The sequence below is a fragment of the Entelurus aequoreus genome, linkage group LG26 (genome assembly GCF_033978785.1).
Source record: "Entelurus aequoreus isolate RoL-2023_Sb linkage group LG26, RoL_Eaeq_v1.1, whole genome shotgun sequence".
Classification (NCBI taxonomy): Eukaryota; Metazoa; Chordata; class Actinopteri; order Syngnathiformes; family Syngnathidae; genus Entelurus; species Entelurus aequoreus.
The window spans coordinates 16,950,844-16,971,363 of NC_084756.1; the positions used below are offsets into that span (position 1 = coordinate 16,950,844).

General features: G+C 38.2%; 1 protein-coding gene across 1 annotated transcript in view; it reads right to left on the reverse strand.

Annotated features, from left to right (window-relative positions):
* Window positions 1-20,148, reverse strand: part of cfap57 (cilia and flagella associated protein 57) — a 51,084-nt gene extending 30,936 nt beyond the window's left edge. Inside the window, exons 1-6 of the mRNA XM_062038290.1 lie at window positions 19,924-20,148; window positions 15,599-15,912; window positions 15,265-15,515; window positions 2,006-2,180; window positions 1,783-1,935; window positions 98-237 (exon numbers count right to left, since the gene is read on the reverse strand). Coding sequence (XP_061894274.1) covers window positions 98-237; window positions 1,783-1,935; window positions 2,006-2,180; window positions 15,265-15,515; window positions 15,599-15,912; window positions 19,924-20,077 — 1,187 coding nt within the window. The 5' untranslated portion in view covers window positions 20,078-20,148. The remainder of the gene's footprint in view (window positions 1-97; window positions 238-1,782; window positions 1,936-2,005; window positions 2,181-15,264; window positions 15,516-15,598; window positions 15,913-19,923) is intronic.
* Between the last annotated feature and the right edge of the window lie 372 nt (window positions 20,149-20,520).

The window sequence follows — 20,520 nt, forward strand, 5'->3', positions numbered from 1 at the left end:
ACATACATATTTCAAATGGCAAGTGGAAAATGGAGCCAAAATAATTGTGAAGCTCCAATTAGGATGATGACGCAGCATGAAAGGGTTTCATTCTTACTTGGTTTCATAGTTCCAGATGCAGACTGAATGGTCCAGAGAGCTGGTGGCTACAATTGGCTTCCAGGTGCAGACAGACACATCAGTGATAGATTTTGAGTGGAAGGGCAGCGACAAAACCTCAAAATGTAGTCTTCTGTCCTAGTGGATGAAGTAGAGTACTGCAAAGTCAGTCTTAAGACAAGTACACACACATTTTCGTTTGATTTTTTTTTTTTTTTACATATTCTATTGCAGGGCTATTCAACCAGCGGTCTGCGGGCCAAATCCACCATACCAGCTCCCGAGTTCAGTTAAAAACTTAGGAGACAAACATTTTTGCAGCGATTTCCTAAAAACACGAGAGTGCTCCTGTTTTATAGAGCAACTTGGACCATTGTAAACAGATTGGCAGATCCATCCATCCATCCATCCATCTTCTTCCGCTTATCAGAGGTCGGGTCGCGGGGGCAGCAGCCTAAGCAGGGAAGCCCAGACTTCCCTCTCCCCAGCCACTTAGTCCAGCTCCTCCCGGGGGATCCCGAGGCGTTCCCAGGCCAGCCGGGAGAGATAATCTTCCCAACGGGTCCTGGGTCTTCCCCGTGGCCTCCTACCGGTCGGACGTGCCCGAAACACCTTCCTAGGGAGGCGTTCGGGTGGCATCCTGACCAGATGCCCGAACCACCTCATCTGGCTCCTCTCGATGTGGAGGAGCAGCGGCTTTACTTTGAGCTCCTCCCGGATGAAAGAGCTTCTCACCCTATCTCTAAGGGAGAGCCCCGCCACCCGGCGGAGGAAACTCATTTCTGCCACTTGTACCCATGATCTTGTCCTTTCGGTCATGACCCAAAGCTCATGACCATAAGTGAGGATCGGACCGTAGATCGACCGGTAAATTGAGAGCTTTGCCTTCCGGCTCAGCTCCTTCTTCATCACAACGGATCGATACAGCGTCCGCATTACTGAAGACGCCGCACCGATCCGCCTGTCGATCTCCCGATCCACTCTTCCCTCACAAGAACAAGATTCCGAGGTACTTGATTGGCAGATCATTGCATTGAAATGTTATTATTGCTGGCAAACATAAAACACTGTGGTAACTTCATTTTTGTCCTCAAAATTCTACATACAATACCCCATAATGACAATGTGGTTCTTAGGAATATACAAAATAAGAAGGAAGCAAAGTTAAGTTAGTTAAAGTACCAATGATTGTCACACACACACTAGGTGTGGTGAAATTTGTCCTCTGCATTTGACCCATCCCCCTGTTCCACCCCCTGGGAAGTGAGGGGAGTAGTGGGCAGCAGCGGTGGCCGCGCCCAGGAATCATTTTTGGTGATTTAATCCCCAATTCCAACCATTGATGCTGAGTGCCAAGCAGGGAGGCAATGGGTCCCATTTTTATAGTCTTTGATATGACTCGGCCGTGGTTTGAACTCACAACCTCAGGGCGGACACTCCACTAGGCCCCCGGTCCTTAGCTTTCTGGAAATGTGACCCCCAAAAACTAGTTAGTAGTTTAATGGCCCTATATGTTGGACACTGACAATAAGAGCCACTTGGACTACGTCATTTCAATCAAAACCCACCCTTCTATGTTTGTGCATAAGTGCAAGTCAGCACATTTGACATGAGGTGACATGAAGGCACCGGGAATGGAAACATGTATGATATCAACTTGTATTATTCCTTTTGTCAGGGTACCTTGTTCATGAGCACAGAGGACATGTTGACGCCATACAATTGTCCTCTGTCCGTGCTGACTGCCAGAGTTTCCTCTGATGGACTCATGCACATCCTGGTGATCTGCTGACAGTCTACAGAAGGCGCGTCACCACCGTAACGATGGCGTGGGATCTGACACACGCACATGCAAACATTTAGAATGTACATTGTTGTCATTAGCTGGAAATGAGTCGACATTTACCAGTATCTCTTTGCTCTTTCTGTACGTGTTCTTTGCGGTCTTTTCATAAAGACAGACGGCATCGGGTCCTGTCGAGCATGCGAAACCTTTGGAGTATTTTACAAGAGCCGTGATTGGAAACAACGCGGGGCCCTGGTTGACATCTCTGCCTCTGGTCTTCTTCATCTCTACTTGTCTAGGCAGAAAAGACATGCATTATTTCTTTTTACAGTCAACGTTGACAACATAAAGATGAATTATTGCATAAAAATAGATGGCTATGCTTAATTGTTTTCTTATTACTTGTTCTGGATTATGTGACATTAATTAGATTTAAAATATTTTACTCATATTAACACATAAAACAAAACAAAAATTACAGCCTAGTTTGGATTGATCAGAGAGGTGATAATATGAATATTCTGCTTGTGGTTTGTACTAGTGGGGATTTTTGTCACTCTCGTGAAGCTAAATGAGGTAGAGATGTAAAAATATAAAAATGTTTATTATGACCAAAATTATCACTATAATTATTATCATAACTACTATCTAGCGACTACCGGCGGTATGGGGCCTGAGCTGCGAGCTAGCGATTAGCAGCACTGTCACTACACAATTGGCACCGGAAGACACAATCGGTCCACACATGCGCAAAGACTGCGTTACTCACTGTCGGCCTGTTTTACGGCAGTTACGTTCCCATGGTTTAATTTTTTAATCATTTTTATTTAAAAAACTTAGTCATATAAAACATTATATACAAAATAAACATTCTAAATCAAGAATACAATCTTTCAAAAAAATTTCACCATGGTGATAATCGACCGCCATTACCCACCTGATCCGCAGGGAAACAAGAATGCCCATACATTGCTTAGCAGCTTATAATTACACAAATGACAAAGCGATCAATCTTTTAACTACTTTACTACCTAATTTACATAAAATACATGAATTCACAACACAATCGCGAAATTGTAATTTTTGAATTAGGTTGTAGATATAGGTTTAAGTGAACTGCCTCAAAAAAAACAAACTAAAATGGACATTTAATAAAAACTAACTTGGAATTCAGGTGTGATTTTTTTTATTGTTCTCTTTTTCTATTATGTATGCTTTTATTTTCATACAAAAAATAAGTAAAACAGTCAATTATCAGCACTTTGTAGAAGCGCCATCGTAAAAAGTGCTAGTGAAGGAACGTTGCTTCAACAGGAAATGACCACTTGAGCAGAATCACTAGTTGAAGTTAATCGAAGAACAACCGTTCTTCGATTAACTTAAAGTTGTAGAGTTGTAGGAGACGTTTTGAGACATCTCCTACAACTACAGCACCAGAATTGTGCTGCTGAAGCAAGTCCGTTTTTTTTAATTTTTTGTAAAAAATTATTTTCGTAAAATATGCATTTTCTTACATTTACGGGTTTTGTCGGGACTCCTGATGACGTTTTGAGACATCTCCTACAACTACAGCACCAGAATTGTGCTGCTGAAGCAAGTCCGTTTTTTGAAATTTTTTTTGTGAAAAAAGGTTTTCCCATTCCCCATTTTCTGCCATTTTTAGGTTTTCTCGGGACTCCTGATGACGTTTTAAGACATCTCCTACAACAAGGGTCCCCCCTTATGACATTTGAGCAAAAAAAATGTTCCGGAAAATATGCATTTTCTTCCATTTTCAGGTTTAGTCGGGTAGAAGGTAGAAAAGCGCTATACAATTATAACCCATTTATCATTTATTTATAACCACAGCACCAGAATTGTGCTGCAGAAGCAAGTCTGTTTTTTAAAATTTTTTGTAAGGGTCCCTCCCCCCTTACGACATTTTAGCAAAAAAATTTTTCCAGGAAATATGCATTTTCTTCCATTTTCAGGTTTAGTCGGGACTCCTGATGACGTTTTCAGACATCTCCTACAACTACAGCACCAGAATTGTGCTGCTAAAACAAGTCCGTTTTTTGGAATTTTTTGTAGGGGTGCCCCTTAAAACGTTTTAGCAATAAAAAAATTTCGAAAAATATGCATTTTGTTACATTTTCTTACATTCACGGGTTTTGTCGGGACTCCTGATGACGTTTTGAGACATCTCCTACAACTACAGCACCAGAATTGTGCTGCTGAAGCCAGTCCGTTTTTTAAAATTTTTTGTACTTTTTGGAAAGAAAATGTTTTCTTAAAATATGCATTTTCTTCCATTTTCTTACATTTACGGGTTTTGTCGGGACTCCTGATGACGTTTTAAGACATCTCCTACAACTACAGCACCAAAATTGTGCTGCTGAAGCAAATCCGTTTTTTTAATTTTTTGTAAGGGTCCCCCCTTACGACATTTTAGCAAATTTTTTTTTCCGTAAAATATGCATTTTCTTATAATTTCTTCCATTTTCGGATTTTGTCGGGACTCCTAAAGACGTTTTGAGACATCTCCTACAACTACAGCACCAGAAAAATAAAATATGCATTTTCTTACATTTTCTTATATTAACAGGTTTAGTCGGGACTCCTGATGACGTTTTGAGACATCTCCTACAACTACAGCACCAGAATTGTGCTGCTGAAGCAAGTCCGTTTTTTTGAATTTTTTGTAAGGGTCCCCCCTTACGACATTTTAGCAAACATTTTTTTTCGGAAAATATGCATTTTCTTACATTTTCTTACATTTACGGGTTTAGTCGGGATTCCTGATGAAGTTTTTTTTTTTTACGGCATTTTAGCAAAATATTTTTTTCCGCAAAATATGCATTTTCTTCTAATTTCTTCCATTTTCGGGGTTTGTCGGGACTCCTGATGACGTTTTGAGACATCTCCTACAACTACAGCACCAGAATTGTGCTGCTGAAGCAAGTCAGTTTTTTTGAATTTTGTTTAAGGGTCCCCCCTTACGACATTTTAGCAAAAACAATTTTCCGGAAAATATGCATTTTCTTCTATTTTCAGGTTTAGTCGGGACTCCTGATGACGTTTTGAGACATCTCCTACAACTACATTACCAGAATTGTGCTGCTGAAGCAAGTCTGTTTTTTGAATATTTTTTTGTGAAAAAAAGTTTTCCCAAAAAAAGCATTTTCTGCCATTTTTAGGTTTTTTGAGACTCCTGATGACGTTTTAAGACATTTCCTTCAACTACAGCACCAAAATTGTGCTGCTGAAGCAAATCCGTTTTTTTAAATTTTTTGTAAGGGCCCTTACGACTTTTTGGAAAGAAAATGTTTTCTTAAAATATGCATTTTCTTCCATTTTCTTACATTTACGGGTTTTGTCGGGACTCCTGATGACGTTTTAAGACATCTCCTACAACTACAGCACCAAAATTGTGCTGCTGAAGCAAATCCGTTTTTTTTAATTTTTTGTAAGGGTTCCCCCTTACGACTTTTTTGCAAAAAAATGTTTTCTTAAAATATGCATTTTCTTCCATTTTCTTACATTTACGGGTTTTGTCGGGACTCTTGATGACGTTTTGAGACATCTCCTACAACAACAGCACCAGAATTGTGCTGCTGGAGCAAGTCTGTTTTTTGAAACATTTTTTGTGAAAAAAAGTTTTCCCCAAAAAAGCATTTTTTGCCATTTTTAGGTTTTGTCGGGACTCCTGATGACGTTTTAAGACATCTCCTACAACTACAGCACCAGAATTGTTTTGCTGAAGCAAATCCGTTTTTTTGAATTTTTTGTAAGGGTCCCCCCTTACGACTTTTTTGCAAAAAAATGTTTTTTTAAAATATGCATTTTCTTCTATTTTCTTACATTTACGGGTTTTGTCGGGACTCCTGATGACGTTTTGAGACATCTCCTACAACAACAGCACCAGAATTGTGCTGCTGAAGCAAATCCGTTTTTTTGAATTTTTTGTAATAGTCCCCCCTTACGACTTTTTTGCAAAAAAATGTTCTTAAAATATGCATTTTCTTCCATTTTCTTACATTTACGGGTTTTGTCGGGACTCCTGATGACGTTTTGAGACATCTCCTACAACTACAGCACCAGAATTGTGCTGCTGAAGCAAGTCCGTTTTTTTGAATTTTTTGTAAGGGTCCCCCCTTACGACTTTTTTACAAATTTTTGTTTTTGTAAAATGTGCATTTTCTTCTATTTTCTTACATTTACGGGTTTTGTCAGGACTCCTGATGACGTTTTGAAACATCTCCTACAACTACAGCACCAGAATTGTGCTGCTGAAGCAAGTCTGTTTTTTGAATTTTTTTTTGTGAAAAAAGGTTTTCCCAAAAAAAGCATTTTCTGCCATTTTTAGGTTTTGTCGGGACTCCTGATGACGTTTTAAGACATCTCCTACAACTACAGCACCAGAATTGTGCTGCTGAAGCAAGTCCGTTTTTTTGAATTTTTTGTAAGGGTCCCCCCTTAAGACTTTTTTGCAAAAAATTTTTTTTTGTAAAATATGCATTTTCTTCCATTTTCTTACATTTACGGGTTTTGTCGGGACTCCTGATGACGTTTTGAGACATCTCCTACAACTACAGCACCAGAATTGTGCTGCTGAAGCAAGTCTGTTTTTTGAATTTTTTTTTGTGAAAAAAGGTTTTCCCAAAAAAAGCATTTTCTGCTATTTTTAGGTTTTGTCGGGACTCCTGATGACGTTTTAAGACATCTCCTACAACTACAGCACCAAAATTGTGCTGGTGAAGCAAGTCCGTTTTTTTGAATTTTTTGTAAGGGTCCCCCCTTACGACTTTTTTGCAAAAAAATGTTTTCTTAAAATATGCATTTTCTTCCATTTTCTTACATTTACGGGTTTTGTCGGGACTCCTGATGACGTTTTAAGACATCTCCTACAACTACAGCACCAGAATTGTTTTGCTGAAGCAAATCCGTTTTTTTGAATTTTTTGCAAGGGTCCCCCCTTATGACTTTTTTGCAAAAAAATGTTTTCTTAAAATATGCATTTTCTTCTATTTTCTTACATTTACGGGTTTTGTCGGGACTCCTGATGACGTTTTAAGACATCTCCTACAACAACAGCACCAGAATTGTGCTGCTGAAGCAAATCTGTTTTTTTTTAATTTTTTGTAAGGGTCCCCCCTTACGACTTTTTTGCAAAAAAAATTTCTTAAGATATGCATTTTCTTCCATTTTCTTACATTTACGGGTTTTGTCGGGACTCCTGATGACGTTTTGAGACATCTCCTACAACTACAGCACCAGAATTGTGCTACTGAAGCAAGTCCGTTTTTTAAAATTTTTTGTAAGGTCCCCCCTTACGACTTTTTTGCAAAAAAATGTTTTCTTAAAATATGCATTTTCTTCCATTTTCTTCCATTTACGGGTTTTGTCGGGACTCCTGATGACGTTTTGAGACATCTCCTACAACTACAGCACCAGAATTGTGCTGCTGAAGCAAGTCCGTTTTTTTTAATTTTTTTACGCCATTTTTGGAAAATATTTTTTTTTCGTAAAATATGCATTTTCTTCTAATTTCTTCCATTTTCGGGTTTTGTCGGGACTCCTGATGACGTTTTGAGACATCTCCTACAACTACAGCACCAGAATTGTGCTGCTGAAGCAAGTCCGTTTTTTAAAACATTTTTACGCCATTTTAGGAAAAAATTTTTTTTTCGTAAAATATGCATTTTCTTCTAATTTCTTCCATTTTCGGGTTTTGTCGGGACTCCTGATAACGTTTTGAGACATCTCCTATAAACTACAGCACCAGAATTTTGCTGCTGAAGCAAGTCAGTTTTTTTGAATTTTTTGTAAGGTCCCCCCTTAGGACATTTTAGCAAACATTTTTTTTCGTAAAATATGCATTTTCTTACATTTACGGGTTTAGTCGGGACTCCTGATAACGTTTTGAGACATCTCCTACAACTACAGCACCAGAATTGTGCTGCTGAAGCAAGTCCGTTTTTTTGAATTTTTTTACGCCATTTTAGGAAAATATTTTTTTTTCGTAAAATATGCATTTTCTTCTAATTTCATCCATTTTCGGGTTTTGTCGGGACTCCTGATGACGTTTTGAGACATCTCCTATAAACTACAGCACCAGAATTGTGCTGCTGAAGCAAGTCGTTTTTTTTTTTTTTTTTACGATATTTTAGCAAAATATTTTTTTTTGGTAAAATATGCATTTTCTTCTAATTTCTTCCATTTTTGGGTTTTGTCGGGACTCCTGATAACGTTTTGAGACATCTCCTACAACTACAGCACCAGAATTGTGCTGCTGAAGCAAGTCCATTTTTTTGAGTTTTTTTGTAAGGGTCCCTCCCCCCCTTACGACATTTTAGCAAACATTTTTTTTCGTAAAATATGCATTTTCTTACATTTTCGGGTTTAGTCGGGACTCCTGATGACGTTTTGAGACATCTCCTACAACTACAGCACCAGAATTGTGCTGCTGAAGCAAGTCCGTTTATTTAATTTTTTTACGACATTTTAGCAAAATATTTTTTTTCTGTAAAATATGCATTTTCTTCTAATTTCTTCCATTTTCGGGTTTTGTCGGGACTCCTGATGACGTTTTGAGACATCTCCTACAACTACAGCACCATAATTTTGCTGATGAAGCAAGTCCGTTTTTTAAATTTTTTTTACGACATTTTAACAAAATATTTTTTTTTCGTAAAATATGCATTTTCTTCTAATTTCTTCCATTTTCGGGTTTTGTCGGGACTCCTGATGACATTTTGAGACATTTTCTACAACTAAAGCACCAGAATTGTGCTGCTGAAGCAAGTCCGTTTTTTTGAATTTTTTGTAAGGGTCCCCCCTTACAACATTTTAGCAAAATTTTTTTTTCGTAAAATATGCATTTTCTCACATTTTCTTACATTTACGGGTTTAGTCGGGATTCCTGATGACATTTTGAGAAATTTCCTACAACTACAGCACCAGAATTGTGCTGCTGAAGCAAGTCTGTTTTTTAAATTTTTTTACGACATTTTAGCAAAATATTTTTTTTCCGTAAAATATGCATTTTCTTCTAATTTCTTCCATTTTCGGGTTTTGTCGGGACTCCTGATGACCTTTTGAGACATTTTCTACAACTAAAGCACCAGAATTGTGCTGCTGAAGCAAGTCTGTTTTTTTTAATTTTTTGGAAGGGTCCCTCCCCCCCTTACGACATTTTAGAAAACATTTTTTTTCCCGTAAAATATGCATTTTCTTACATTTACGGGTTTAGTCGGGACTCCTGATGACGTTTTGAGACATCTCCTACAACTACAGCACCAGAATTGTGCTGCTGAAGCAAGTCTGTTTTTTTTAATTTTTTGGAAGGGTCCCCCCTTACGAAATTTTTGCAAAAACAATTTTCCGGAAAATATGCATTTTCTTCCATTTTCAGGTTTAGTCGGGACTCCTGATGACGTTTTGAGACATCTCCTTCAACTACAGCACCAGAATTGTGCTGCTGAAGCAAGTCCGTTTTTTTGAATTTTTTGTAAGGGTCCCTCCCCCCCTTACGACATTTTAGCAAACATTTTTTTTCCCGTAAAATATGCATTTTCTTACATTTACGGGTTTAGTCGGGACTCCTGATGACGTTTTGAGACATCTCCTACAACTACAGCACCAGAATTGTGCTGCTGAAGCAAGTCTGTTTTTTTTTATTTTTTGGAAGGGTCCCCCCTCACGAAATTTATGCAAAACATTTTTTTCGTAAAATATGCATTTTCTTACATTTACGGGTTTAGTCGGGACTCCTGATGACGTTTTGCGACATCTCCTACAACTACAGCACCAGAATTGTGCTGCTGAAGCAATTCATTTTTTGGGGTTTTTTTTACGACATTTTAACAAAATATTTTTTTTTCGTAAAATATGCATTTTCTTCTAATTTCTTCCATTTTCGGGTTTTGTCGGGACTCCTGATGACGTTTTGAGACATTTTCTACAACTAAAGCACCAGAATTGTGCTGCTGAAGCAAGTCCGTTTATTTAATTTTTTTACGACATTTTAGCAAAATATTTTTTTTCTGTAAAATATGCATTTTCTTCTAATTTCTTCCATTTTCGGGTTTTGTCGGGACTCCTGATGACCTTTTGAGACATCTCCTACAACTACAGCACCATAATTTTGCTGATGAAGCAAGTCCGTTTTTTAAATTTTTTTTACGACATTTTAGCAAAAATTTTTTTTCGTAAAATATGCATTTTCTTACATTTTCTTACATTTACGGGTTTAGTCGGGATTCCTGATGACGTTTTGAGAAATTTCCTACAACTACAGCACCAGAATTGTGCTGCTGAAGCAAGTCTGTTTTTTTAATTTTTTTACGACATTTTAGCAAAATATTTTTTTTCCGTAAAATATGCATTTTCTTCTAATTTCTTCCATTTTCAGGTTTTGTCGGGACTCCTGATGACCTTTTGAGACATTTTCTACAACTAAAGCACCAGAATTGTGCTGCTGAAGCAAGTTTGTTTTTTAAAATTTTTTGGAAGGGTCCCTCCCCCCCTTACGACATTTTAGCAAACATTTTTTTTCCCATAAAATATGCATTTTCTTACATTTACGGGTTTAGTCGGGACTCCTGATGACGTTTTGAGACATCTCCTACAACTACAGCACCAGAATTGTGCTGCTGAAGCAAGTCTGTTTTTTTTTATTTTTTGGAAGGGTCCCCCCTTACGAAATTTTTGCAAAAACAATTTTCCGGAAAATATGCATTTTCTTCCATTTTCAGGTTTAGTCGGGACTCCTGATGACGTTTTGAGACATCTCCTTCAACTACAGCACCAGAATTGTGCTGCTGAAGCAAGTCCGTTTTTTTGAATTTTTTGTAAGGGTCCTCACGACATTTTAGCAAAATTTTTTTTTCGTAAAATATACATTTTCTTAGTTTTTCTTACATTTACAGGTTTAGTCAGGACTCCTGATGACGTTTTGAGACATCTCCTACAAATACAGCACCAGAATTGTGCTGCTGAAGCCAGTCCTTTTTTTTAAATTTTTTGTAAGGGTCCCCCCTTACGACATTTTAGCAATTTTTTTTTCCGTAAAATATGCATTTTCTTACATTAACGGGTTTAGTCGGGACTCCTGGTGACGTTTTGAGACATCTCCTACAACTACAGCACCAGAATTGTGCTGCTGAAGCAAGTCCGTTTTTTTGAATTTTTTTACGACATTTTAGCAAAATATTTATTTTTCGTAAAATATGCATTTTCTTCTAATTTCTTCCATTTTCGGGTTTTGTCGGGACTCCTGATGACGTTTTGAGACATCTCCTACAACTACAGCACCAGAATTGTGCTGCTGAAGCAAGTCTGTTTTTTTTTATTTTTTGGAAGGGTCCCCCCTTACGAAATTTTTGCAAATTTTTTTTTTCGGAAAATATGCATTTTCTTACATTTACGGGTTTAGTCGGGACTACTGATGACGTTTTGAGACATCTACAACTACAGCACCAGAATTGTGCTGCTGAAGCAAGTCCGTTTTTTTGAATTTTTTTACGACATTTTATCAAAATATTTTTTTTTCATAAATTTGCATTTTCTTCTAATTTCTTCCATTTTCGGGTTTTCTCGGGACTCCTGATGACGTTTTGAGACATCTCTTACAACTACAGCAACAGAACTGTGCTGCTGAAGCAAGTCTGATTTTTGAAATTTTTTTTGTGAAAAAAAGTTTTCCCAAAAAAATAATTTTCTGCCATTTTTAGATTTCGTCGGGACTCCTGATAACGTTTTAAGACATCCCCTACAACTACAGCACCAGAATTGTGCTGCTAAAGGAAGTCCGTTTTTTTGAATTTTTTGTAAGGGTCCCCCCCTTTAGCAAAAAAATATTTCCGTAAAATATGCATTTTCTTCCATTTTCTTCCATTTTCGGGTTTCTCCTGATGACGTTTTGAGACATCTCCTACAACTACAGCACCAGAATTGTGCTGTTGAAGAAAGTCCGTGTTTTTGTATATTTTTTTACTACATTTTAGCAAAATATTTTTTTTGCGTAAAATATGCATTTTCTTCCATTTTCGGGTTTTGTCGGGACTCCTAATGACATTTTGAGACATCTCCTACAACTACAGCACTATAATTGTGCTGCTGAAGCAAGTCCGTTTTTTAAAATTTTTTGTAAGGGTCCCCCCACCCTCCGTAGGACATTTTAGCAAAAAATTGTTTTCGTAAAATATGCATTTTCTTACATTTTCTTACATTTACGGGTTTTGTCGGGACTCCTGATGACGTTTTGAGACATCTCCTAAAACTACAGCACCAGAATTGTGCTGTTGAAACAAGTGAGTTTTTTTTAAACGTTTTCACGACATTTTAGCAAAATATTTTTTTTTCGTAAAATATGCTTTTTCTTCCATTTCCTTCCATTTTCGGGTTTTGTCGGTACTCCTGATGACGTTTTGAGACATCTCCTACAACTACAGCACCAGAATTGTGCTGCTCAGGCAAGTCCGTTTTTTAAATTTTTTGTAATGGCCCCTCCCCCCTTACGACATTTTAGCAAACATTTTTTTTTGTAAAAAATATGCATTTTCTTAAATTTTCTTACATTTACGGGTTTTGTCGGGACTCCTGGTGACGTTTTGAGACATCTCCTACAACTACAGCACCAGAATTGGGCTGCTGAAGCAAGTCTGTTTTTTGAAAAAAAAATTTGTGAAAAAAAGTTTTCCCAAAAAAAGCATTTTCTGCAATTTTTAGGTTTTGTCGGGACACCTGATGACGTTTTAAGACATCTCCTACAACTCCAGCACCAGAATTTTGCTGCCGAAGCAAATCCGTTTTTTTGAATTTTTTGTACGACAAAAAACTTACGACATTTTAGCAAAAAAAAATTCCGGAATCTGTGTTTTAATATCATTTTCATTTAAAACAGTAATACTAGTAATCTTTACATCCCTAAATTTATCATAAGGTCGAGGAAATTGTATTTATTTTATGTGATAAATGACCACGTAAATTATTTAAGGATACCTTTTAGGGCTAAAGCTATTCATTTTTTTAGTAATCAAGTACTCTATCGATTAGGTTGTTTGATTAATTGAGTAATTGGATAAAACACACTTGATATCTTCAATGCATAATTTAGCAAAAATAGTTTTAACAAAAATGTTCTACTTGCTATAACCTTCATTCTTTTTTTCTAATGAATGCACATTGATTGTGACGCTTGGGTCACATGACGGCAGTGGTGTGCCGTCAGGGCCAGCAAGGCCTTCTCTGCTGGCCTAACATAACCAGAAATCATAATCATAATTAAAGATAAAAGTATTTTTTATTTACTTTCTCTAAATATCTAAAAGTATTCATATTCTCTTCATGTCATGTTATGCTCCTTCCAGCGCTGTTGTTTTTAGGTTATAGAGTTTTTGTCCAATCAGAATTCAGCTGGCTTATGTTGCCATGCTGTACCAAATCTGCCACAGGCCTTCAGAATCAGCAATGCGGGCATCCGTGCACTGTAAACGAACGGGGACATACAGTGATAAACAGTTGCAATAGCCAATCAGATCACGCATTGTTGTCAGTAAGGCCTTCTAGATGGCCTAAGGCAGATATATAGTGATATTATGAGCCAGGTAACATAAGAACTCCATTACCCAGCATGCCACAGTAGTAAGGAGCATGCGCAGTAGCGCCGTTTAGGTTGTTTAATGTAGACATGCCGGCCTGGATGTTTTGAATGAGCACCTGTGGAGTAAACTTTAAGAACTCGGCCAACACGCCTCGTCTGCATCTTTTATATTTTGGCAAGACAACACATATATTTGCAAGGCCATTTTCAAGAAGGATATTTAAAGAGAAACTACATCTTGTGAGACCATCTCGGCCAACTCCGGAAGCTAGCTCAGCTGAAATGTGAGCTGAGATATTTTATTTCTTTATTATTTCATGTTTAAAATGTTTTTGTAATTTTAATTTCGACAGTACCACATAAGATATGTTTTAATTGCTGATGCGGGTTTATTGATTTTTAAATGCGCCAGAAAATAACCCGTTTTGTACAATGGCCAGTAGTGTGTAAATGTGTTTCTGTATAGTATTTCTCCAGCAATGGTCATGTGGTGACATCAATGATGGTATTTTGAGAGGTAATCATTGAAGTCGGAATTCACTGAAGGCCTAGGTGGGAAACGCACGCCCCGCCACTGCACGACGGCGATACTTGCCGTGTTTCCAAGATGCAAAAAAGCAGAGGAGGCAATGTGCAGGTAAAAAACACATCCATCCATCCCTTTTCTACCGCTTATTCCCTTCGGGGTCGCGGGGGGTGCTGGAGCCTATCTCAGCTACAATCGGGCGGAAGGCGGGGTACACCCTGGACAAGTCGCCACAAAGGCTATGCAAAAATTAAACTGAAACGCTGCAAAACAACAAAACGGAATGCTGGAACGCAGCAAAAACTCATGGCAGGAGGAGCGAGCATCCACATGAATAATGTTCCGACAAAGAATGTTGGCTCAGACTCAATTTAAATGGGACAGGAACTAAATCACAAATTTTTGACATTTGTGCATCAATACAAATTTTACAAACATTTTTAAATATCCGCTAGGGCTGTGAATCTTTAAGTACCATGCAATTCGATTCAATTCGATTATTGGAAGTAAAGATTCAATCCAGAATCGATTTTCGATTCAAAACGATTCTCAATTCATAATCAATACTTTTTAATAACATCGGGTGCCAGTTCTAGGACTAAATAAAATCCTCTATAAAGTAGATAAACAGCTGTGATAAATGTCTATATTACTTAAAAGAAAACTGATTTTATTTAATAAAATTCTACCTAAACATTTAATAAAGTCAAATACAAATGGGGCAACAAGAGAATTATCCAACACTAAATATTTACTGCAGATATGGGCATCTACATCAACAATATGAGTTTCCTAAGTGGCTGGACAGGACATATAAAAAAAATGTTTTTTTTGTTAGTTTTTTTTTTCAAACTACTTTATTATTATTATTTTTTATCGATTTAGAATCATTACAAATAAGAATCGCGATTCATTTGAAAATGTTCCTGAGGGAACTCACCTGAAGGAATCGATAAAGTACTATCTATCTAGTAAAACATTTTTTTGACACCCCTAATATTTGCTGTTGGCTGCCACAAAGATCATGGCATAAACACACCACCAGGCTCACGTGCGCTCAAAACTTTGTCCACATATTTAAATCTCACAACACTTCATGTGGTCTGGAGTTCATCAATTCTCAGTAGTTACACTCGTTGAACGGTTAATGGGTGCAACAGAATATAATATTTTTCATACAGAACAGGTCATGCACTGCACATTTGCGCCTCTGTTCCCCCAAGCTGTAAATGGCAAATAGTGGAACAAGTGAATGGTTAAATGTCTGACCTGTCAGGCACTTCCAGTGCAGCCATGTCCATCTCCCAGTGCAGGTCTCCATTTTGAAAGACCAGCAGCCTACCAGTGCTGGTTGCGGTCATCACCTGATCCTCAGCGATCCAAGCGTGACACACAAAGTCCATGGACTCAACCTTTGGGGAGCTGGTCTGCTTAAGAGTTCCCTCTGAGTAGCACAAGACTTGAAACACTCCACTTCCAGTCACACAGACGTGGGTGTTGTTGTACGGGTTGAAGCTGACCTGAAATCAACAGAGATGAAGTAAGACACGAGTTAGGACATAAAAGAGACGTGGGCTACACGGGTCAAGTGAGAGAGACTCGCCTGGTTGACGGGGTTATTTGCGTTAGTCATCTTCTTGGTTGACGCAACGTTCTGCTTTTCCCAAAGCCACAAGACAAGAATCCATTCTGGTCCGCCCGTTTGGGCCAAAAGATACTTGGAATTAGGGGAGAAAGCCATGCACACAAACTCTTCACCAACAATGTCTTCTGAAGACAACAATTTTCTCTTTCTTCCTTTGTCATCTTGCAGGTCAAACACTGTAATGGCGGCCTGGTAGCCACGCTCTGAAACGGCCAAGAAACGTCTGTTGGGACTGATGGCCATTGCACGAATGCCTTGGCTTTTCTCTGATGCTGTTTCAAAACACACATACAGCAAAAATTAATGGAAATTCATATCAAATGTAACTGATTAATTTCTATTGTTTATATTGGATCCAAGAAGACAAATGATGCAAGACATAGAACACATTTGTGATGTTTTTTGTGAAATACTAATTAATTGTTGTGTTAAATAATAATAATATTTATATAGCCCTTAGCATCAGTTTAAGAGTTGGGTTTTTTCCGCATTTTCTTCAACACTTCTTTTGAAGTTTTCAGGATTCTGACTTGTGACGTGTCAGGGAAGAGAGTTCCAGAGAAAGGGGATGAATGAAAAATGCTGTTGCAGTAATCCAATCTGGAGGTGATGAATGCATGAATTAATGTTTCAGCGGTGGAGAAAAAGAGGATGGGATGGGCAGGAGGTAGGCTGTTGGTTGGTCATGGACTTATTGTCCAAGTTAAGACCGAGGTTGGAGGGGGAGGATAGTTATCTTTGACTGAATGAGTAAGGGATTTAAGACCAATGATTAGGAGTTATGTTTTGCTGTGGTTAAGTTTGAGGACATTGTTGTTCATCCAGGCATTTGTATCAGTGAGTTGCTGGTGAGGGTGGTGTAGGTGATGGACAAGTTAAAATGTAGATCTGCATGTCATCAGCGTAGCATTGAGTTGGACTCCACCAGGGCTGCCCTTTGTCACCGACTCATTTCATAAATTTTATGGACAGAATTTCTAGGCGTAGTCCGGACGTTGACAGGATCCGGTTTGGTGGCTGCAGGATTATGCCTCTGCTTTTTGCAGATGATGTGGTCCTGATGGCTTCGTCTGTCCGGAATCTTCAGCTCTCGGTTCGCAGCAGAGTGTGAAGCGACTGGGATGAGAATCAGCACCTCGAAGTCCGAGTCCATGGTTCTCGCCCGGAAAAGGGAGGAGTGCCATCTCCGGGTTGGGGAAGACATTTTGCCCCAAGTGGAGGAGTTCAAGTACCTCGGAGTCTTGTTCACGAGTAAAGTAAGAGTGGGTCGTGAGATCTATAGGCGGATCGGTGCGGTGTCTTCAGTAATGCGGACGCTGTATCAATCCGTTGTGGTGAAGAAGGAGCTGAGCCGGAAGGCAAAGCTCTCAATTTACCGGTCGATGTATGTTCCCATCCTCACCTATGGTCATGATCTTTGGGTTATGACTGAAAGGACAAGATCCCAGGTAAAATCGGCAGAAATTAGTTTCCTCCGCCGGGTGGCGGCATTCTCCCATAGAGATAGGGTGAGAAGCTCTGTCATTCGGGAGGTGCTCAGAGTAAAGCCGCTGCTCCTCCACATCGAGAGGAGCCAGATGAGGTAGAGAGTAGCCGGATGAGGTGGTTCAAGCTTCTGGTCAGGATGCCACCCGAACATCTCCCTGGGGAGGTGTTTAGGGCACGTCCAACCGGTGGGAGACCGCGGGTAAGACCCAGGACACATTGGGAAGACTATGTCTCCCGGCTGTCCTGGGAACGCCTCAGGATCCCCCAAGAGGAGCTGGACAAAGTGGCTGGGGAGAGGGAAGTCTGGGCTTCTCTGCTTAGGCTGCTGCCCCTGCGACCCGACCTCGGATAAGCGGAAGAAAATGGATGGATGACTTTTATAGGGACTTCCATAGGCTCCATTGTAAGCTGACTTTTGATTGCATTAATTTAATATTTAGGAATTAATTGGAAAAAAAGTAAAAACATTTGTGTCATGTCTTTCATATTGTAAACGATAGGAAAAAAAATTAAATAAAGTGCAGTTCCATTTTAAGATTACATTGACATTTTTATAAAAAGGTTTTATTGTATTCATTGTCCGTTGTTGTTCTATTAGGCTGACCATATGTCCTCTTTTCCCCAGACATGTCCTCTTTTGCAGGACTGCCCGGGGTGTCCGGGCGGAGTTTCTTAAATGCCTCAAATGTCCGGCATTTTGAGTTAGGGTTGCGTGTATTTTCAATGTACGTTCAGGGTTAAGAAGGGGTTAAACAAAACAAACTGGAGGCATGCACACGCAGAAACATTCGTGAGGGAGGGGCAGAGACAGAGAGCGAGAGAGCTAGAGAGTGGAGAGACAGACATGAAAACAAGAAATGCCGAAACGTAAATGCAACTTCACGGAGGATTTGCGGAAAAAGTATTCGTGTTTTCGTCCTGGCCGTGACACATGGGAAGCAGAATGCACTGTGTGCAAAGCAGGAACATATATCTGTGGCAAATAAAGGGGCCAACGATCTACAAGCCCATATCGACACTACAAAGCACAAAACAGCTGTGCAGGGCGAGAGCTCGTCTGCTGTTTTTTGTTTAAATTTCATTAACTTGTTTTGAGGCATTATTTATGTTTAGATTATATACAAGAGGTTATTTTGAATATTTCTACCTCTGCACTTTTTTCCAAAACTGTGAATGTTTACAGAATGTAAGTGTGACTTATTTTGTTGTACTGTCAAGTCAAGCAGTGTTGGCGTTAACACACTTTTTGTGTCTTTTTAACGCATTGAAATCAGAAAGGACGCAGATTTTTTTTTTTTTTTTACCATTAGCGGCCCACAGCTAATGTCTTAAAGGCCCACGGCACATTCTAAAAATACTATTAAAATAAACAAAAACATAACAAAAGTGAAATAAAAAAGCTTACAGGTGAAATGTAATTTAGAGACAGTTGCAATGTTGACTAATAAAACAAAGCTGTTTTTTTTTCATTCAAAATGTCATTGCTCAAAACATAATATTGAATCAAAATCAATGTTATTATGAATTATTGACCTATCCAAGGTTCCGATTACTTCACATCAAATATTCCACTAAGAAAACTATTTTTGGTGGAAGATTTAGCATATTTTGTGTTTGCCATAAAAAACATAGTTTTGTTTGACAAAAAAGGGCGGAAAACAAACAAACCAAAAAAATAACATAAAAAAACTAAAACATTTTGAAATGAGAGATAGATGTGGAGTTGATGTAGACTCCAGAGATGTAAGCGTTAAACATAAAATGTATGTATGCCCTGGCACACCATTATCATCATTTCATGACCCAAGCAAAACACTTTTTACACTTTTATACTGAAATAAATACACCTACAACTTATTAAATAAAAACATAGAAAAAACTACCAGCAGTGGTAAAGTTTAGATCCATGAAGGAAAGAAGAAATGAATGTTTATAACTGAATACATTTACATATGTATACACATTTGTTTTTTCTTTTGTATTATCTTTTTAAAATGAATTAAGTAACGTTTATGACAACCTTTTTCCAAAACACAATATAGAATGTGAGATATAACAGAATAATGCATACATTTGTCATTTGTTTTCAAAACGCTTACAAAAAAGTGGGACCCCACACATTTACTGTGGTACCCCATTTTTAGGACTTGATGGGGTCCCTGGGACCCAATTTTGAAAATTCCTAGGACCAACACTGCTGTCAACAGAGGAGAAAAATGCTTTATTTAAATAAATATATTATTTATAAAGCAAGTTCGAGGATCATTGGCAAATTTTCACCTAGTCCCGGCCTTGGCAAGCATATATGTGTCATTTTTTGGGGATTTCAGAATATGGTCAGCCTAGTTTTATACTCTTTATATTTCTTGCACTGTTGTCCAGCATTTTGGTTCAGCTATATCTTATGGAGTCCACAAATAAAGTTGGATTGATTCTATTAGTGTATCTTTGCCATGTACACAAATATTTCACCCCCACTTTAATAGCAAATTTGAGGCTAAAAGCCTGATAGTTGTAATTTACCAAAAATATAGTAACAGTTAGACAAGTGGTAAAAAATGGATGGATGGATTGACACCCCAATTCAATTGCTCAATGGACATAAAATGAACTTTAATGGTAAAAAATATGAATGAACGATTTTACCTGACACACCGCCATCTTGGAGAGTACCTTGGGATAATCACGTGACAGTCACATGACACCATTTTAAATGTTTCTCATACGTCACTTGGAAATGTGAAATTGCACAGTTTAACACGTTTAAAAGCGTTTTAAGTTTCACGAAAACTTACCGGATATGAATGTCTGACGTTGGTGTACAAAGTTGTAGCAAACACACGTTTTCCCACACGGAAAGATAATTGTTTGGTCATCATAAAAAAGCAAGTTGTTTGATGCATCTGTTTGTAGTCCAAACAAGAAAGACTGCGCAAGGACATTCGCCATCTTTGTTGTTGGCAGCAAACCAAAGCAATACAAAGTAGCAAGCGAATTGTCACTATAGCTACAGTCAACAGTTTCCCGGGCAACGGAGATCTCGCTGCAAATCCCGCGAGATGTGTAAACATATCTTGTTGCTCTTTTAGGGATTATTATGTTTTAGTCCAATTTATCAAACACACCCCGTAAGAGACAGGCGGTAGAAAATAGATGGATATAATCAACACTTTTAAGAATTTATTTTTAAAGCAAAAAAAGTAAATATGTATGGAGGGCCGTTTTTGCCACTGTTAATGTCATAATTACGAGATAAGAGTAGAAATAATAACAATAAAACGATAGAAATTCAATAGGGTCCTCTGTCCCAAAGGGACAATCGGTCCCTAATTATGAGATAAAAATTCATAATTATGAGATCATGTATATTTATGAAATAAAAAAAAATTATA